This window comes from Peromyscus leucopus, chromosome 1 (genome assembly GCF_004664715.2).
Source record: "Peromyscus leucopus breed LL Stock chromosome 1, UCI_PerLeu_2.1, whole genome shotgun sequence".
In the NCBI taxonomy this organism is placed as follows: Eukaryota; Metazoa; Chordata; class Mammalia; order Rodentia; family Cricetidae; genus Peromyscus; species Peromyscus leucopus.
The window spans coordinates 23408316-23427781 of NC_051063.1; the positions used below are offsets into that span (position 1 = coordinate 23408316).

At 39.6% G+C, this 19466-nt stretch overlaps 1 protein-coding gene across 14 annotated transcripts in view; it reads left to right on the forward strand.

Moving 5' to 3' along the window:
* Nucleotides 1-19466, forward strand: part of Ric1 (RIC1 homolog, RAB6A GEF complex partner 1) — a 117733-nt gene that overhangs the window by 77381 nt on the left and 20886 nt on the right. For 9 of the 14 annotated variants that reach the window (XR_005091482.1, XR_005091484.1, XR_005091485.1 and 6 more), the window contains exons 16-26: nt 425-585; nt 1658-1796; nt 7360-7488; nt 7938-8666; nt 10769-10927; nt 11016-11152; nt 12637-12923; nt 13660-13851; nt 15274-15451; nt 15601-15789; nt 16736-17109. Coding sequence is in view for 4 of the 14 variants with exons in the window: in XM_028894560.2 (XP_028750393.1) it covers nt 425-585; nt 1658-1796; nt 7360-7488; nt 7938-8666; nt 10769-10927; nt 11016-11152; nt 12637-12923; nt 13660-13851; nt 15274-15451; nt 15601-15789; nt 16736-17024 (2589 nt within the window). In the remaining 10 variants the exon portion in view is untranslated. Of the gene's footprint in view, nt 1-424; nt 586-1657; nt 1797-7359; nt 7489-7937; nt 8667-10768; nt 10928-11015; nt 11153-12636; nt 12924-13659; nt 13852-15273; nt 15452-15600; nt 15790-16735; nt 18619-18684; nt 18724-19466 lie in introns of those variants that run through there. The other 5 variants (XM_028894560.2, XM_028894570.2, XM_028894583.2 and 2 more) reach the window with 3 other exon arrangements.

Below are 19466 nucleotides of genomic sequence, written 5' to 3' on the forward strand. Positions count from 1 at the left end.
ATGAAGAGTGGTAGTAAAACATTAGAAACCAAAAATATGTAAGTATGACTGTTCTTAAGGATAGCTTTATTAATTTATTGATTTATATGGTTGTTTTGAGGAAATGGTAGTCTCATTAGTCAGGTTTGAATACACAGATCTGAAACATGGTCTCATAATATTACATTTACTCTTGATCACATTATCTTTGGTTATTTATAAAGAATTAGCTAGCCAAAATAAAAACATTATTCATTTTTTGATAGATCATTGGTAATTCTTTCAACTCCTATTACTTTAAAGTGAGTTGGAAAGGGGTGGTCTGTACATAAAAATATAACTGATATCAAACATTCTTGGGGAAAAAAAAAAAAAAATATATATATATATATATATATATATATATATTTTTTTTTTTTTTTTTTTCCTCCTCTCCTTCCTTCAGCTCCGACTCTACCTACGAACATCCAATCTGGACAATGCTTTTGCTCATGTCACCAGAGTACCAGCAGAAACATTACTGCTGAGTGTCTTCCGAGACATGGTGGTGGTGTTTAGAGCAGACTGCTCAATATGCCTTTACAGTATTGAAAGAAAGTTTGATGGGTAAGTCGTAAGTCTTTCACTCCTGCTTATGTTTCCTCTGTTCGGTTTTCTAAAAGCTTTTCTCCATCGTATTTTGTTTCATTATAACGGGTTTTGATGATATTTAAGTAGAAGCTGCGAAGAAAAGGGAAAGAACCTGTACTAACTGCTTGAGCTTGTCTTCCAGTGTTATTGGGGGTGGGCATATAATTTTAGCTGAGATAAATCTTAGATACTTTTTCACAATGTACAAGTAAGTGGCTAATAACTATCCTACTCTCCAGACACCTGGAGAAAGTGAAGGTACCGTTCTTAGAAAAAGCATCTAATCCCTGCTGCAGTAGATGTTGTAGTCTGCAGCACACACACTGAAATCCTGCTGCATTACATGTAGCCTTATATTAGTGACGTCTAGTCAGCATACAGCATGTAGGCCATACTTCTTGGGTTTTCTTGTGTTCCTAGAAGTACATTTGTTTAATAAGGACATGAATTATATATTTGCTGAAGTACTATGAGGGGTCAGTAATGCAAAGATAAAAAATTCAGACATTACTATGTCAATAGTTAAACATGCCGGGCAGTGGTGGCGCACGCCTTTAATCCCAGCACTTGGGAGGCAGAGCCAGGCGGATCTCTGTGAGTTCGAGGCCAGCCTGGACTACCAAGTGAGCTCCAGGAAAGGCGCAAAGCTACGCAGAGAAACCCTGTCTCGAAAAACCAAAAAAAAAAAAAAAAAAAAATTAAGCTTTTGTCATTTTTCAACCAAATAGTTGTCCCCACCCCCACCCCAACTCCCTTATTTCTATTCATATAGCTTCTTCCCTGCTGCTGGTTTTCGGGGCGTATTTGTGATGTGGTTTTGTTTTTTCTGCTTTCTAACATTTTACTGCCTTTCTTGTCTTATTTCTGTATATGTTCCTTAGGTTCCTCAACATTAATAATCCTGACAGAAGGGTATTTAGGGAGGAGAGGGCAATAGGGAGAAGACATTTGGGTCTGCTGTAGACGTAAAATGTGCTGTAATGGTGGCTGACAGGAGAAAAAAAAATATATGAACATTGTTGAGCTATGAACTTTTTTGTTTTTACAGTTCGAATATTACGGCTAGTGTTCAGGTTCTTCAGGAGGTCTCCATGTCACGGTACATTCCTCATCCTTTCCTGGTAGTGTCTGTCACACTGACGTCAGTGAGTACAGAGAATGGAATCACCTTGAAAATGCCACAGCAGGTACAGTGCATTTTCAGAGCTCTTAGGAGTTTATATTTCAGTCTTTAGTGTCTTAGGTCAATATTAAGGCCTGTTTATTTGTTCAGCAGATTCATGCTAAGTGTCTGCAATGTACGTTGCATGAAGCTGCTGAGTTTTAGTGGCAAGCCAAACAGACCAGTTTCTGGTCAACCTTAAACAAGTAATTATACATATATAAACTGTTCTGAGGGCATATACTAGAACCTGATAGTAGTCTGTATAACCAGTCAGAGGAGTTTTGTATACCATTTAAATTGAAGCCTGGAGCAGAAGTAGGAGTGTTCTAAGCAAAGAAGAGGAAATTCAGGCAGTCATGCAAAGGTTTACAGATAAGAGACAATATGATGTAATCAGAGGGATAAAAAATGTTAGGGAGTCGAGCCTAGGGTATGACAGAAGACAAGTCTTATAGATAATATTAGTAGCTTTAGACTTTCATTTCAAATCTTAGAGTTTATTCTCTACAGAGGAAAATGAACATGGAACAAAACTTCATGAAGAAGTATTCGGGAGGGATGCTGTGCTGATTGTAGTGAGTGGTGTTAGTGGCCTGAGCATGGGGGGCGGGGAGAGAAGGAAAATGAATTTAGCATGTAGGAGACTCGTGACAGTTAGGAGGGAAGAGGAAATAGAATCCCATAGTTTGTGGGTGTAGTAACCAGGTACATGGTGCTCCCAACACCTGGTTGTAATTGTTACCTGTCCCAGGGCTGCTTCTGCTACCGCAGCAGTTTCAAAACTTTATGTCTGTCAGCTGGGAACCTGTTCTCAAAGGGAAATTCTTAATACGGAGATTTGTCATCTCTTATCTGCTCCATCCCCCCTTCTAATTTAAGTATACGTTAAACTTTAGCATTCTCATAAAATTATGGAGACTTTAACTGCTTTATTGGAGAACCTCTTTCCACTGCAGTTAATTTAACATTGTTATCAGCTCTTATTTATCAGAGTTCTGGTTGGGACCAGCCTACTCATTTCTCATTATATGGAATAATATAATTCACATCACCAACTATGTCATCCTTGTTCTGTATTCGTTAACTGTTCTGGTCTCCCTCTTGAACTTAATCAGTTGCTTTCTTCCTTACAACACAGCTCCATCTGTAAGCTCTGTCATAGTAACCAACTAGTCCTCTTTCACACAATTCCCACTACAAGAGTTTAAGGAAAGGTGAGAATTAAAAAGTCACCATTTTATGTCCCAACAAACTACTGATTCAGCCGTGATCATTATTGGATGAAACCTTACCTCACACCCAAGCCTTAGATATCAGAGTATCATTAAAAGTAGGGAAGAAACAAATTTAGTCTGTTTCCTAAGTTGGCATAATAGGAAATTCATATGAAGACTTTTTACCAAAAACATTGAACCTAAATGAATTGTCTAGAATCATCTTCCATTCTCAGGAATTATAGAGATAAAGAATTAGTATAGTTCTACCACAAGGAAGAAGACTGTCAGTCCATAGGTTAGCTATAAATGAACCACTCAATGTAGTGTTGGTGAGCTGCATTTATGAAGAAAATGTGATTACCGCTGTCTTAGTTTCTTTTCTGTTGCTGTGATGAGACACCATGACCAAAGCAACTTACAGGAGTTTAATTGGGCTTATAGTTCTAGTGGATTTGAGTCTATGATGGAGGAGTGAAGGCAAAAGGCTGCTGGACCGCAGCTGAGAGCTCACATCTTGATCTACAAGCAGGAGACAAAGACAGAGAGAGAGAGACAGAGAGACAGAGAGAGACAGAGACAGAGAGAGACAGAGAGAGAGAATGAAAATGAATGAATGAATGAATGAATGAATACTGGGAATAGTTTGAGCCTTTTGAAACCTTAAAGCCTGACCACTGTGACACAAGTCATCCAACAAGGCAACACCTCTTAAACCTTCCCAAACAGTGCTATCAGTGGGATCAGGCATTCTAATATAGGAGCCTATGGGGGCCAGTCTCATGCAAACTGCCATATTGCTATGCTACAGAAACAAGCCTTTAAGCTTATTTGTATCCTCATTGAAATCAGCTATTACAAAGCACTATTGTAATAATTAAGGATAAATATGAATTGAGAGAGAAAACCCAAAAAAATTATTGTTTTATTAACACTGTAGTTTAATGTAAGTGCCTATACATTTTAGGATTGGATATTAGGTATCAGAGAATAGATGGCATAGTATTTTGCTTTAAAATACCTTGACAAAATTTAGAGAGGGAAAATCTTTATAAAAGTCAGATATAAGCCGGGCGGTGGTGGCTCACGCCTTTAATCCCAGCACTCGGGAGGCAGAGGCAGGCGGATCTCTGTGAGTTCGAGGCCAGCCTGGTCTCCAAAGCGAGTTCCAGGAAAGGTACAAAGCTACACAGAGAAACCCTGTCTCGAAAAACCAAAAAAAAAAAAAAAAAAAGTCAGATATAATGGTGATCAGTAGCGTCATTAATAAGGGGTGCAACAGTTTAAGAGGGCTTTATAAAGAGATGTCTAACTTAGTGACAAGCAAATTCAAAAGTTGAAATGTAATAAGAGTTAGCCTGAGGCCACAGCACTACAAGGCAAGTCTTGCTTTAATAATCATCATCCTTAAAAACAAATAATGAGACTGATTACAGTCGGATGCCTCTCATGAAAGAGTGTAAGCTCCCTGTTAAATTCCACAGACTCCCATTTAGGATCATCTGCCAGGAATCTTGTAGGGCAAGAAGATGTTTTGACTTTTCTAAGCTTAGAATTTTGAGCATACAGGTAGCTCTTGTTTTTCTAAAAACTTGTGAAGTTGCCCCAGAATATTATTATAATCATTTATAATAATGTCAATAAAAATATTAAGACTGTTTAGTAATAATAGCCACTTTTGAAGAAAAGACATATAGTCTTCTACGGAAATAAGTGAAATATAATGGTGAAATCTACCAGCTTAAAATGAAGTGAGGAGCTAGAAATACGGCTCAGTGGTAGAGCATTTAGCTAGTATGCCCAAGGCCCATTATGAAAATTAGTCATACTGTAGTAAATTCTAGTCAGTCCTTTCAAGGTGAATGCCGTGTCCTAATCCGTGTGTCACATTTGTCCTCCTCTCCCTGCTGCCACTTAGCTGCATTATCTTCTATCTGAGTGCCTGACTTTTCGTGTGCACTCTCATTCCTACATGTTATTAGAAGAGTCTTCTTTTTTTATGACAGACATCCAAAGACACACACTTTCATGCACATTCTGGGCAAGTGTTGTATCACTGGGCTACATCTGCAGCTTGCCAGTTCAGATACAAGCAAGAACATTAAGTATTATAAAACTAGATTACATAGGGTGTAGATGTAACCAACCGTCTTATTAAAGACAAACACACAGGAAGTAGGTCTCTTTCGGAGAGGTAGGAGCACTGCAGGAAGAAGGGTAAGATTTTACACATGGGAGACCAGGGTTCGATTCCCCGACAGGGAGCCAGCATGTGAGGTCTGTGGCTAGAGGTCGTCACACTGACAGGAACAGCCCAGGCCCAGCGTGGCCTCCTGTTTCCTTTGGAAGAAGAGGGGAGGGAAAAAGACTGCGGAGGAAACACACAGTCCTGCTACTGCCCAGTGCCCAAGAAGACAGCAACACTTAGAACAGCTGAGTTAGTTCTCAGAGATGACGAGAGAATGTTCAGTGTATACACAAAGTACATAGTACATTTTTTTCTTTTTTACAAATTAAAATAAACATCATTTGCCACCATACACCTTTTCTTTAGAGAGGAAAGAATTTCGCAGCAGGTCACACGGGTTCAATGAAGTCATTTCAATGCTGAGGAAAACAAATTGAGGAACAGAGCTAATCACTTCCCTGCGCATGAGTGTTAGAATGACAACTCAGATTATTCTTCAAACTAATCCTGAGAAAAAAATCTGTTTACAATTCAAACAGTAATGTTGTGTAAAAAGTACTAACAAATCCACTATTACAAATATCAATTTCCTATATGGTCTTCTATATATACACACAATAAAATGGCAAATATATGCAAAATTATTAAAAAAAAAAAAAAACATGCACAATAGGGTAGCTGACTTTTCCTTTGGCTGAGCCCTGAATGATACTGAAAGTTTAAACTGATTGATCCAGCAGGTATCTATCAAAATCTGAGACACAGTACAACCGCAGAATAGTACTATCCCTCTCTCTCTGAGTCTTCTTTAGCTTGAGTAGCCTTAGGCTTCCCTACTTCTGTTCTAGAAGAGCTCAGGTGATGTCCCCAGCCCTTTCCTTCTGTGTACTATGGAAGTTCATCTACTTCAGCTTTCCAGCCTTAGCATAATACTTAGGTTAACAATTCTCTGCTCAGTTGTCACACACATTTCTATTTGAAAATTTAAGGTTCTTTCCAGCTTAATGTGGGTGAATGGGGGAAAAGAAACTCATTTGCCATTCCCTGAGTTTTCCTCCTTGCCAATGTCCACGACCCTTCAAAAAAGATTTAGTATTTGTAATTATGTGTTTCATGTGTGTGTCTACCTGTGGGTATGTGCCTGTGAATGCAGGTGCTGGAGGAACTGAGAAGAGGGCATTGACTCTCGTGGAGCTGGAGTGAGAAGCCTCTGTGAGCGGTCAGTGTGGGTGCTGGGAACAGAGCCCAGGTCCCTGGCAGCAGGAAATGCTCTCAACCACTTGAGCCGTCACTCCAGCACCAAACTAGGTTTTCCAATACCTCGCTTAGATTTTGTACCTTGGAACTGTCTTTAGTTCAGACATGCTTTTTCTGTTTTTTCATACCTAAGTCAGCAGTAAATTCTGTTTGCTTTTTAAGGCAAAATAATCTTCCCCTTTACAGGTGAAAATACTTGATTTATCTGAGAGTTGGTTGAAAGCAGTGCTTCTCAAACTCTACTAGGCGCTTGTTTAAGCAGGGTGGTGGAGTTTAACAGTAATAATTGTAGACTCTTTACTCTGGAATTTGATTGAAACATCCATAATAAAATGGCAAACTAGTTCCTCATTCCTAAAATCAATATAGTAATTCTTCCTGACTAAATAGAATTTTTTTTATGATACTTTTGTTTGAGAGGCATGTGTGGTGGTTTATATCCTACTGCCCTTTTGACTGACTTTTCAAGCTTTCCTTGAAGATCTGTTGCCATGCAACTAGGAGATCATTCTCGAGTTTCCCAATGGAAGGGTCCTAGCTCATGTCTTCATTTACACTTCATGCTGAAGTTAGAATACTAGCCCTTTCCCTACTACCCATGACTTCTTGACCTTCCGGGTTTCTCCATGTCCTTTTCCACCTTCTCTAGTGATGCCGGCTAGAGGACTGAAATGACCTCCAGTTTATTAGTTCTTGCAGAATAATTCAGTTTCTGTACTCATTGGTCACTAACCGCACAATGCTATGCTTTGTTCTATCAAAACCAGGAAACTTGTTATCCCCACAGTCTAGCAAAGTGGCTCTACATAGTGCAACCCCAGTAACTGTCGTTGGTTGTTTAACCTTTAAATATTACTAGGTGGCGAGGGAATGCTAAGAACACGTCTATACATTAGTATGATGAGTTTCTCTCCCCGAAATTTCAGGCTCGTGATGCAGAGAGCATAATGCTGAACCTTGCAGGACAGCTCATCATGATGCAGAGGGACAGGTCAGGCCCTCAAATCCGGGAAAAGGACAGTAACCCTAACCAAAGGAAACTCGTGAGTAAAAGTGTAAGGCATTTCAAGCCCTGAGAAGTTATGAGGCTAGGCTTTATGAATAGAGAAATGTGAGGAGAAAGCAGTGTGTTGTGATTTAGAAGCTAAGAAAATATAAAATTCATCTTACAACTGGGCTAAGAGAGAAGACTGAAGGGCAAGTCCCAAAATAAGACAGTGTCTCGTTTTCCAGATATTCTACCGCTTAGGCACAGATTGGTCAATTCCGTTTGTGTACTGGAAAATAAAAGAGATTGCTACATAGGGTTTTGTTTTTATATTTCAATGCATATCCTTGGAAAGACTACTGCTGCTTTTATCTCTAATTCTAAATAAATGTCCCTACTTAAAAACAACAAGGAAAAACTAGTTCTGAAAGTGTACAAAACTAGTACCTGTGAACTTAGAACCTACATGTTCAATAGGAAAACCAAACCCAGCAATTCTTGTGTCTCCTCCTTCAGCTGCCGTTCTGTCCCCCAGTTGTGCTAGCCCAGTCGGTGGAAAATGTCTGGACTACCTGTCGAGCAAAGAAGCAAAAGCGTCACCTTCTGGAGGCCCTCTGGCTGAGCTGCGGTGGTGCAGGGATGAAAGTGTGGCTCCCCCTCTTTCCTAGGGATCACCGCAAGCCCCACTCTTTCTTGTCCCAGCGGATCATGCTGCCTTTCCACATCAACATTTACCCCCTGGCCGTGCTGTTTGAAGATGCACTGGTCCTTGGTGCTGTCAATGACACTGTACTCTATGATTCTTTGTATACACGGACCAGTGCTAGGGAGCAGCTGGAGGTGCTCTTCCCTTTCTGTGTTGTGGAGAGAACCTCTCAGATCTACCTCCACCATATCCTCCGTCAGCTTCTGGTCAGGAACCTTGGAGAGCAAGCCCTGCTGCTGGCCCAGTCCTGTGCTGCATTACCTTACTTCCCTCACGTGCTGGAGCTCATGCTCCATGAAGTGCTGGAAGAAGAAGCTACCTCACGGGAGCCCATTCCCGATCCTCTGCTTCCCACCGTGGCAAAGTTTATCACCGAGTTCCCCCTTTTCCTGCAGACAGTTGTGCACTGTGCCAGGAAGACTGAGTATGCTCTGTGGAATTACCTTTTTGCAGCTGTTGGAAACCCCAAGGACTTATTTGAGGAATGTTTGATGGCTCAGGATTTGGACACAGCTGCCTCTTACCTTATTATCTTACAGGTAACAGTTCTCCTTATAAAGGGATAAGAATTAATGATCTTAGTTTTAGAGGGGAAGGTATGTCCTATGATGGTGTTTATGGAGTTAATGGTCATATTTTCTCTATTGTGTTTATCTTTCATTTTGAAGAGCTAAAGCTTGCCAAATGACCACAGATTTCCTTGAATGTTATAAAAGTTACATTACAAAAGTATTTTGGCTGTTTATCCCTAAATAGACCTAAAACAGATTAATGATTTTAGAATGTAATTTTAAGTAAGACTGAAGGCGTAAAGGAGTCAGGACAAATCTCTCTTACCTGCCAGTCCCACAGCCACTCAGACCCAACCAAGTAAACATACAGAGACTTATATTACTTACAAACTGTATGGCTGTGGCAGGCTTCTTGCTAGCTGTTCTTATATCTTAAATTAACCCATTTCTGTTCATCTATAACTTGCCACGTGGCTTACCGGAATCTTAACATGTTGTTTCTCATCATGGCGGCTGGCAGCGTCTCTCTGTCTCAGCCTTGGCCAGGCAGGAAAACTCTAGCTACAGAGAGAGAGAGAGAGAGAGAGAGAGAGAGAGAGAGAGAGAATCACGCACACATACATTCAGGTATACACATACTTTGGCATGCATGTGAAAGAAAATCTCTAGTAGTGAGCCTTACCTTCAACCTTGTTTGAGACAGCGTGTGTCCAGCCTTTCACTACTGTAGAAGCCAGGAGAGTTCTGTGCTTCTGCAAATTCTCCTGTCTCCACCTCCCATTTATCAGTTGGGCTCCATGAGACTACAGAGGTATGAACTGCTGTGTCAGGCTTTTTTTTTTTTTTTTTTTTTTTTTTTACAGATTCTGAATTCATGTTATCAGGCTTGCATAGTAAGAAATTTATCCACTGAGCCATCTCAGCTGAATTTTTTTTTATTATACGTAATATATATGATGTACATGTTCCATTAGAAATACTACATTAGACTGATGTAAGAAACAGTAACAGTGAAAAACATAGTACTTCGGACATTAGTGCATTCATTACCCACAAAAATAGATTTTTTTTCTTATAATGTGAAATTGCTGAAAGGATTCTGAATAACTTTAACACAGCATCCAATCTTAGCCTTTCTATGGACAGCCAAGAAGGTTCAGGACTGCCACAATAATAACCTTCATAACACATTTTTCTCAAAATAATGAGACCCCGGAAAATTCATTTCATTATATATTTGATAAAAGGGCTAGAAAGTTTGTTACTACTGTAAATCTGATGTGGATTTCAAAGGCTACACTAAAGTTCTTTCTTTTATACAACAAGCTAACATAAACCCAGTTTGAATCTCAGACTGAAGCAAACTTTTGACGACATTATTTAACTTCATGACAATGAACGGAAACCAGAGGAGATACTCAAGCAGAGGCTCGCGGCCCTGAGCTTCTGGGATTCATTTGGCTAGTTGGTCCTAATGTTCATAAAAAAGAAAGTCCGGGTAGCTGTGTTCTCCTTCTGCTGACCCTTGTTGCTCTCCCATTGTGGAGTTGGGAACTTCCTCCCACAGACTGCCTAGGTTGGTGGGAAAGGGGCGGTAAGGAAGCTCAGCCTGCAGGCAGCTTTCGTGATGGCAGGCAGGGCCAGAGTGTGAAGGAAGTGCAGGCCATGCTCAGTGTGTGATAGTCCTGCCTGGTCCTGTTGGAAGCAAACCTTTTGTCAACTCTTCAGAAAACACTGTAGGAGACAGACCAAGTGTTTTGGAGTCAAGCAATACTAGATTGATGTTGCTTTTCTATTGACCTTAAACAATTGAGAGACCTTTGTTTTTTCTTACCCTGTCAACTGGGAATGATGTAACTTTTTACAGTAAAGAGAAAGGAAGGCATGAGGAATGTAAGCTGTGTCTGGTCACCTAACACGGAGCAGTGCAGTGAGTCATGGAAGGACACTCCTAGCGAGCAGCTGCCTCTTTCCCCATGCGGTCCTTTAACTGCTCCGTTTAGTCTCAGCATTCACCTGCCCCCAGCCAGCTAACTCCTTGGGCTGAGGGAAGTATCGAGAAAAGAACCGCTCTGTCTTCCAAATTGTATCCTATAAATGGACTGTCGTCTTCCTTGTTCTTTGTGTAGAATATGGAAGTCCCTGCAGTTAGCAGGCAGCATGCCACCCTCCTGTTCAACACAGCACTGGAACAAGGCAAATGGGACCTGTGTCGACATATGATTCGATTTCTTAAAGCCATTGGCTCTGGAGAAGCTGAGACCCCTCCCTCCACACCTACAGTGCAGGTTAGTTGCAGAATTGTACAGCTTCTTTAGGGCATACACCCACAGGGCATCTTTGGCTAAAACTACTGTATGCTGTGTGTGACCGCAGGAGCCCAGTTCAAGTGGAGGATTTGAGTTCTTCAGGAATCGGAGCATCAGTTTATCGCAGTCAGCTGAAAATGTTCCCCCTGGTAAATTCAGCTTACAGAAAACACTAAGTATGCCATCTGGTCCTTCTGGAAAAAGGTAAAAGAATAAAGAACAATTACAGTTTTCAGAGCATTGCATTTCAAGGCATTTGTATAATTAAGTCTTAAGAGAATATTTAATTCAGTTGCAAATCATTTTTTTATTTGCAAAAGACTTAGAGAAGGTGTCTTTTTATCTTTTTCTTTCCTGTTAAGTTCACTCCTGTTCTGTGTAAGTTTTATGCCTTTGTACTAAAGTAACTCTAGATGCACTTGTTCTAAATGTAATGAATGTAAATTAACATCATTCTGATGACAGAGGACCAGAACAAAATGTTAGGTATTGGGAAAGCTAAAGGACTGGAGCATTCTGAAGACAGACTACATCTCTCCTAATGGAAAACTGTCTGGCAGTGTGGCTGTGGACTCAGAGCGATGGTGACAGATGGGTGGGATTTCCTCTGGCTTGTGAATTCCTTCCATTGCTTCTGGTGTTCCCTGTTCTTGGCTCTTAGGTTTTCTCCTCCCTAGGTGTTTCTTTTATGTTATTTACATTTTTACTGCAATTCTGGGCACAGATTATGATATTTTACTTTTTATCCTGTCTCTGGCCATTAACGCTCCTCCCCCAATACAAACACACTGTAAAACACAGCTGTGGTGGACTCTCAACAATTGCCTGCCAGCCATACTCTGAGTTTAAATATTGGTTAATACCTTACCAAGAGCTCAAATGCCAGGCACTGTTCCATGCATTTGCATATTTAGGTCTTAATCCTTAAAACTCTGGGGTTGTTAATCATTGTGCAGGTGAAAAAAACAGAGGCTCAGAAAAAGACTTGATTACGTTCACACAACTAATCGAAAGTGAAGTCTGAATCTGAGAAGGCCTGCTTCCGATGCCAGGCTCTCTGCTGCTCCATGCCCTGCTTCTCACTTCGAACCCACTACTCAATTACCAAACTGGCTACACACTTACTCATATCTATGAGAGATGATAAACTATATTTACTTGTCATTAATTTTTATAAGTTTTGTTTTCATATATCTATATAACTCAATAGAGAGGTTTTCTTTTATATTTTCCCCTCTTTTATTGGGATTTACAAATGCATTATTTGTTTACTCTACTTTTCCCCCTTCCTCTTCCTGGTCTGACTTCTTTTGCCTCCTATTTATTCTTATTCCATATATTCGATCCTATATATTAAGAGATAACTTTGTACCTGGCAAGGTTGTGCACACCTTTAGTCCCAGCACTCGGGAGGCAAAGACAGGATGATCTAGCTTTGTGAGTTCGAGGCCAACCTGTCTATATAATGAATTCCAGGACTACATAGTAAGACCCTGTCTCAAAATTTAAAAATGTCTTATGTTTAATAGGTTGTGGTATGATATAGAGAAGCCCTGAAGTTTTTCTTCCTGTTCAGGCACAGTTAAATATTAGATCTCTTACTTCCTTTTCAACTTTTACCAATGCTTCCTGAAAGTGTGTAGAATTCTTCAGCAGGTTGTTCCTTAGCTTTCTTTTGTTTCTTACAGATGGAGCAGAGACAGTGACTGTGCTGAGAACATGTATATTGACATGATGCTGTGGAGACATGCTCGGCGTCTCTTAGAAGATGTGCGGTTAAAGGACCTTGGCTGCTTTTCAGCCCAGCTAGGCTTCGAACTAATCAGTTGGCTTTGCAAAGAACGTACTCGAGCTGCTCGTGTAGACAACTTTGTAGTAGCCCTGAAGAGACTTCACAAGGATTTCCTGTGGCCATTTCCCATTATTCCGGCCTCTTCTATCAGTTCCCCTTTCAAAAATGGAAAGTGCCGAACAGGTAATGTGGAATTCTGACAGTTTTACAAAAATTGTATTTTATTTTAGATATTTAGACATGTTACCATTGGTAGACAGTCAAGGAACTCTTTTCATTCAAATTTAAGCAAATAAAAGCCAACTTTTTGTACATTAGTTGGAACATTCACCATTTGGCCAAAGATACATATCAAATAGAAACTATTATCTCTTAAGTCTTTTGGGCTTGAAGTTTAACTCACAGATGTAACCATTATTAAATTATGAACAGGTTTAAAACTGTCTGAATGTAGAAGCTCCTGTATTGACCTTACTGCGGCAAAGAATCCAGACTGAGTCAGTAGGGAGCCTCAAATGAGCTCAGCTATGACTGCCTGAGAGAACTCATCCCAGGTGATGAGTGTCTGTGACAATCGTGCCATTTTCTGAACTTGGAGAGGAAAAAGTGAAACCGTGTTTGAGTAAAAGAAAAAAGTTTGTAAATTCAGATATTTTTCCAGTTATTAAAACAAAACCATTTTATTGTGGTGTTTGGAAACTTTGGGTTTGTAGGAACCAAGGCAAGTCACTTAGATCAAGAGACTAAATTGTGGCCTAGGTACAGTAAGAGACATAAGATGGCTCAGAAATAGTCTTTCCCATAATTTCACATCCCTAGTTTTGAATAATGATACCATATATGATGATTGGCTTTGAACTGATCATATGCGGAATGGCAATACACTTTTTTTTTTTTTGCTTCTGGACTTACCATGCAGTGGGAGAACAGCTGTTAAAGTCTCAGTCAGCTGACCCTTTCATAACTCCTGAGATGGATGCTAGCATCTCTAACATCCAACGAAGTCAGAGCTGGCTCAGCAACATCGGCCCCACCCATCATGATGCAGACATAGCCTCATCCCCTGGACCACAAATGCAAGATGCTTTCCTGTCACCATTATCTAATAAAGGTATATATCTAATAAAGGAACAAACTTCTTGAGTTGTGTTTGGGAAAAGATTGTGTGCCATAGCATTTCCAAGATATAACATCATACTTTTTTTAAATGTCCTGAAGAATTAGTCTTTAAACATCTGCCTATAGAGATAGATAAGGACAAATTGGCTTTAACAATGCTTTACCATATTTATTTTAGTTATATGAAATACAGATCAGCACTGTGTAAATTTTTGCAATCAAGTTTTTTAGTTTATATTTATTGTGTATTTGTGTCTGTTATGTGTGTGGGAGAATACACATGTGGAAGTCAGAGGACAACTTTGTGTGATTCTCTCCTTCAATCTTTTTGTGAGTTTCTGAGATCAAACTCTGGTTGTCTCTAGGGCTTGTATTATGTGGTGGCAAGTGCCTTTACTCTCTGAGCCATCTTGTTGACCCTTTGCTATTAATTTTGATAAGGAAATACTATCTTTGAATTCCAGGTAATAAAATGTCATCATCTTATTAGGAATTCTATTGTAGAATAAGTAGACTTTTGTCATAAAAATGTACTTTGATCACTAGTTTTTGTTTCATTAATAAAGTTTATGAAAATTCTTTTTCATTTATTATATATAATTTTCATTTTACCTCTTGGCTTTCAAAGCCTGAAATACTTACTATGTAGCCATTTTACAAAAGCATACCAATGTCTGCTCTACAGTAATCGTTAAATCACAAGCAGGAAAGATTTGAAGCCATGTGTGCTGCTGTGGGATTATAAAATACAAAAGCTTCAATAGTAATTGGGCTTTGTTTTTGTTTTGTTTTTTTCTGTGGAGGAGGGGATAGCCAATACTTGGGATCGAACCTAGGACCTCCTGCATGCTAAATAAGCATACGTCACTGAACTATACCTCAAGCCCTCCCCTTTATTTATTTTTTTATTTGTTTTTTGTTTTTTATTATATTTTAAATCTTGAGATAGGGTCTTACTAAGTTTTTGATTCTGCCCTTTATCCTCTTGTCTCAGCCACCCAAGAAATTGAGACTATATATCTTGCTCTACAAGCCCAGATTAATTTTTTCCTGTTTTCTTTTTTTTTTTTTTTTTTCCCCTGTCTTAATAGTCAAGTATTTACCTAGTCTTGAGCTACCATTTTGTCATCACTGTTACTGAAGCTTCTGTTGTGGGTGAAGGCTTCTAACTGCTATTCTAATTGTAAAATTAGAATGTTTTCCCATTTTAAGGCATATACTTTATTTTTATTGCCTTGCTAGCTCTTAAAATGTATGTGTTGTTCATATAATGGCTGTTTTAGCAAGATTGTGTTCATTTTGAAATCTTGAGGAGAAATCAGCATTTAGGAAATCACTAATATTTATAATGAAAGACAGATACTCACTTATAAAATGAAAAGCTCTTTCTTAACTTCTGAAACGTCTTCATCAGGTGATGAATGCAGCATTGGTTCAGCCACAGACTTGACTGAAAGCAGCTCCATGGTGGATGGAGACTGGACAATGGTGGATGAAAATTTCTCCACACTCAGTTTGACTCAGTCTGAGTTGGAGCACATCTCCATGGAGTTGGCAAGTAAAGGCCCTCATAAATCTCAAGTCCAGCTTCGGTGAGTTTCTCAGATTGTTGAAAACACAAAAACTTAGCCAGGATTCTGTGTGCAGGTAGAAATTGGAGCTACTTTCTTAGTACTTACTGCCCTTTGTGTATCAACAGATCTCTTTCATAAAAATCATTCTTTTGTTGCTTTATATATAGTTATTTGCTGCACATTTTCATGGAGGCAGGATGTCTGGATTGGTGTGTTGTCATTGGCCTGATTCTCCGAGAATCCTCAGTAGTCAGTCAGATTCTGAGTATTGCCCAGTCCTCAGAGATGGATGGAGAGATGTTACAGAACATAAAAACAGGGCTGCAGGCTGTGGACCGATGGGCCTCTACAGACTGGTAGGTGCTGGTTTCCACCCCCACCCCACCCCCAAAAAACCAACTTATAACTCATTCATTTTAGAGGTTTTTAAGTGTGTGGAACTAAAAATGCTTTCATGTTTATGTTTTAAAGTCATTTTCTCTAACCATTGTGTCCTCAGCCATTTGAATGGGTACTGTCCATTGACTAGTTTATAGTGTTGGTTAGTTTATAATGTGGAAGCATATGCTGGCTTATGATTGACACCATACAAGTGGTGGAAGAATGAGACTGGGACTTAGATGGTAGTTGTGTGGTTAGAATAAAGTCTGCATGAAAAGACAGGTTATGAGTCTAGATCAATTTCAACACTCGGTGTCAGTTGCTAGCATCTCCAGGTTAGAAGTAGTGGGTGGTAGTTGAGAGAGCATGTCTTTGTCAGCAGTCATGTACAGATTTGGAGCTGTTTACTTCCCTTACTTACCAAATGTACTTCAGTTAGATAGTTTTCAAATGATCCCTTGGGGTCTAAAATCTATTATTCCTTGTTTCTAATTGTAATACTAATTTTGAAATAACAGTCCTTGCCCTTACTACTAAGAAACTGAAGACTGCACTGATGTCCGTTAGAAGTTTATCTAAACACTCATGTGTGTATGCCATTGTACCTGTGTACACATGCAGAAGACAGAGGTCAGCTTCAGGTGCCATTCCACAGGAGCTGTGCACCTTGTTTTTTGATAGGGTTTCTCACTGGGATCTGGGGCTCACTGATTTGGGTAGGCTGGCTGTCCAGCACGCCTCCAGAAACCTTATCTGTGCCTTCTCAGCACCACCACACCAGCTTTTTATGTGGGTGCTAGGGCTTGAGATCAAGACCTCAGGCCTGCACAACAAGTCTGTTATTGACTGAGCTATCTCCCCAGCCCCTCTACCGAGTCTTTGAATTACAACAGATGACAACTAATTTTCCCCTTTCCTCAGCCCTGGATATAAGCCATTCTTAAACATCATTAAGCCACAACTGCAGAAGCTCAGCGAAATAACAGAAGAGCAGGTCCAGCCTGACACCTTTCAGCCAATAACAGTGGGTAAGACTCCTGAACAGAGCAGCCCCAGAGCAGAGGAGAGCAGGGGCTCTTCCAGCCGAGCAAGCATCTCTCAGAGTGAGACTGGGAGTAACAGCGTGGTCAGCCGAAAAGAAGAGGACACAACACAAGCAGATGAGGAAGAGCCATTTCAGGATGGGGCTTATGACTGTTGTGTGTCCTGACAGCAGCGAGGAACATCATAACAGGCAGTATTATCACAGCAGCATGCAACTGAGTACATGCTGACCTGGCTGAATGACTTAGCAGGTAAAAGAACAAGGGTCAGAAACTTTCGTAAAGTATTATATTTTAATGAACTCTTCCACTAAATCTCTTTGACTCCATGAAAAATGTGGTATCAAAGCATCTTTCATAAGAAAAATGTAAGCTGCACTAGAAAGTAATGAGCATAATATACATATACACGTAGAGTATTTTGGTTTTATTCACGACAGATTAGTAGTTGTTAGTGTGTAGGGATGATTTTTTCCCAGGTGAGCTTTTTCACTACTTATAGCTTATATATTTTCTGGTTCGGTGTATGTCTAGGCTGGTTTTGTTTTTGTGGGGTGGGTTGTTTTTTTAACTTTCTTTTAAATAAATGCTAAGGTGCTTGCTATAGCTCATCAGGTACCTGAGCTACTTGTTTGCTTCCTTGTCTAGTCAGCTGGACTCTAGTCAGTACTCTGAATAGATGCTACTCTCACACAGTGTGGTTCATGGACAGAGACTCCTTGGATTTAGTACTCTGTTCTCTAGCAGTCCTGAACCGATGGAAGCTGTACCTGTGAGTTAATGTGCCTGTTTGAGCAAGCTTAATTCCTACTCGATCAGTGTGGACAGAGGGTGAGGGGTTCTTGTCAATTATGCTGACACCACTAAATTTTTGTATCAAAGAACTGTATCTTTTTGTGAATACTCTTATGTAAATATATGCAAAGGCACTGTCCATATTTTTAAGGCATGTATTATAATCTGTAAGGTTTTATGCTGGATTCTGCATGACTATACTCACTCTTGGAATAAAGACTTGTTCTTCTTTCCAAAATGAGAGGTCTTTATAGAGACAGGTTTATTGGCTCAGCTGTAAAGTAGTAGTAGTCCCACTGATCATGAAGTGGAAGAGGTTTTGTGCAAATTAATGTAGTTTCTTATTTATTGCTTTTGTAAATTGAATAAAAATGGGCTTTTATGTAAATAGACTGGGATCCTGTATTATCAACTACTAAAAATTAGTCTGTAAATTCTTCATTGTAAAGTTTAAAAATATTTTATGTATTTCTAGACATGACTTAAATTTTAGTTTTCATACATTATGAAAGCAGAACTACATATTCAGTTGCTTCAGACTAAACACATACCCACCATATGTAATTCTAAATAATAACAGTATTAATTTAGATAGCTTATTTGTACTGTGCAATTTGAACAAGGAATGCAATGTTATTTTTTATGAAATCTTGTTTATTTTTATAACAATATTTGATGTGGACCAAATTCGTACCACTATGTAAAACAGCCTCTTATAGTGCAGATATAGCTTAGAAATAAAACTCAGCCCTCTATTCTACTTTTTAAAGAGACAGATTTAGTCTTCTTAGGCAACAATCTTTAGAGGGAAGCTCAAAATTATTTTGAAATTACTTCAAATTTCACCAACTATTTAAAATTATTGAATTTGGTAATTTACTGTTATTTACTTTCTACATTAGAAGTGCAATAATTTTACATAATAAAACTCCTGAGTGGGTAAAATATGTGACTCTTGTTACCTGGTCCTTCTGGTGCTACTTTATTTAAGTCGTCTCAAACCATCACCTTGTTCTGAACTTTAAAATACAGAATAAGCCGGGCGGTGGTGGCGCACGCCTTTAATCCCAGGACGCGGGAGGCAGAGCCAGGTGGATCTCTGTGAGTTCGAGGCCAGCCTGGGCTACCAAGTAAGTTCCAGGAAAGGCGCAAAGCTACACAGAGAAACCCTGTCTCAAACCCCCCCCCCCCAAAAAAATACAGAATAAAGTTTCCTATGTAAGTACATGTAGTGCAGCAAAACAAACAAAACAAAGCTGAAGTTTTTTCTGTCTCATTCCATTAGGGAGAAGAGCCAGCATTTCTTTTGTGTTATGTCAATTTCTAGTGTGACTATTTAGTTAATAAAAACAATTTACCATCATAAGCAGCAAATTTCAAATGTCTTAAATGGCTGCTGCTGAGTTAATCTCACTTTTTTTGGTGGTGGTGGGGCAGCATTAAAGATGAGTCTAGGGCCCTAACCAAGTCCTTCACTAGTAAGTCACATCCCCGCCCCCCCACCTTTTTTTTTTTTTTTTTTTTTTTTTTTTTTGAGGCAGAGCCTTGCCCAAGCTGCATAGCAATCTGTAACTTGTCGGTTACTGCTTCAGTTGCTGGGATTCTAGAATTGTGTGCTGCCGTGCCCAATCATCTCTCCTCACCTCCAATCTGAACAGCTGGGTCAGGGTTATTAATGCTTCTCCTGTGGTTCGGGCTGGGATGACTCTTTGATGAAATGTACAGTGTCTAACTAGTAGAACTAGGAAACACCAAGGCAAGAAAGTTGGTGAGCTTAAGAAAACTATTCTTTGGTGGTTAGATACTTTTTTAAA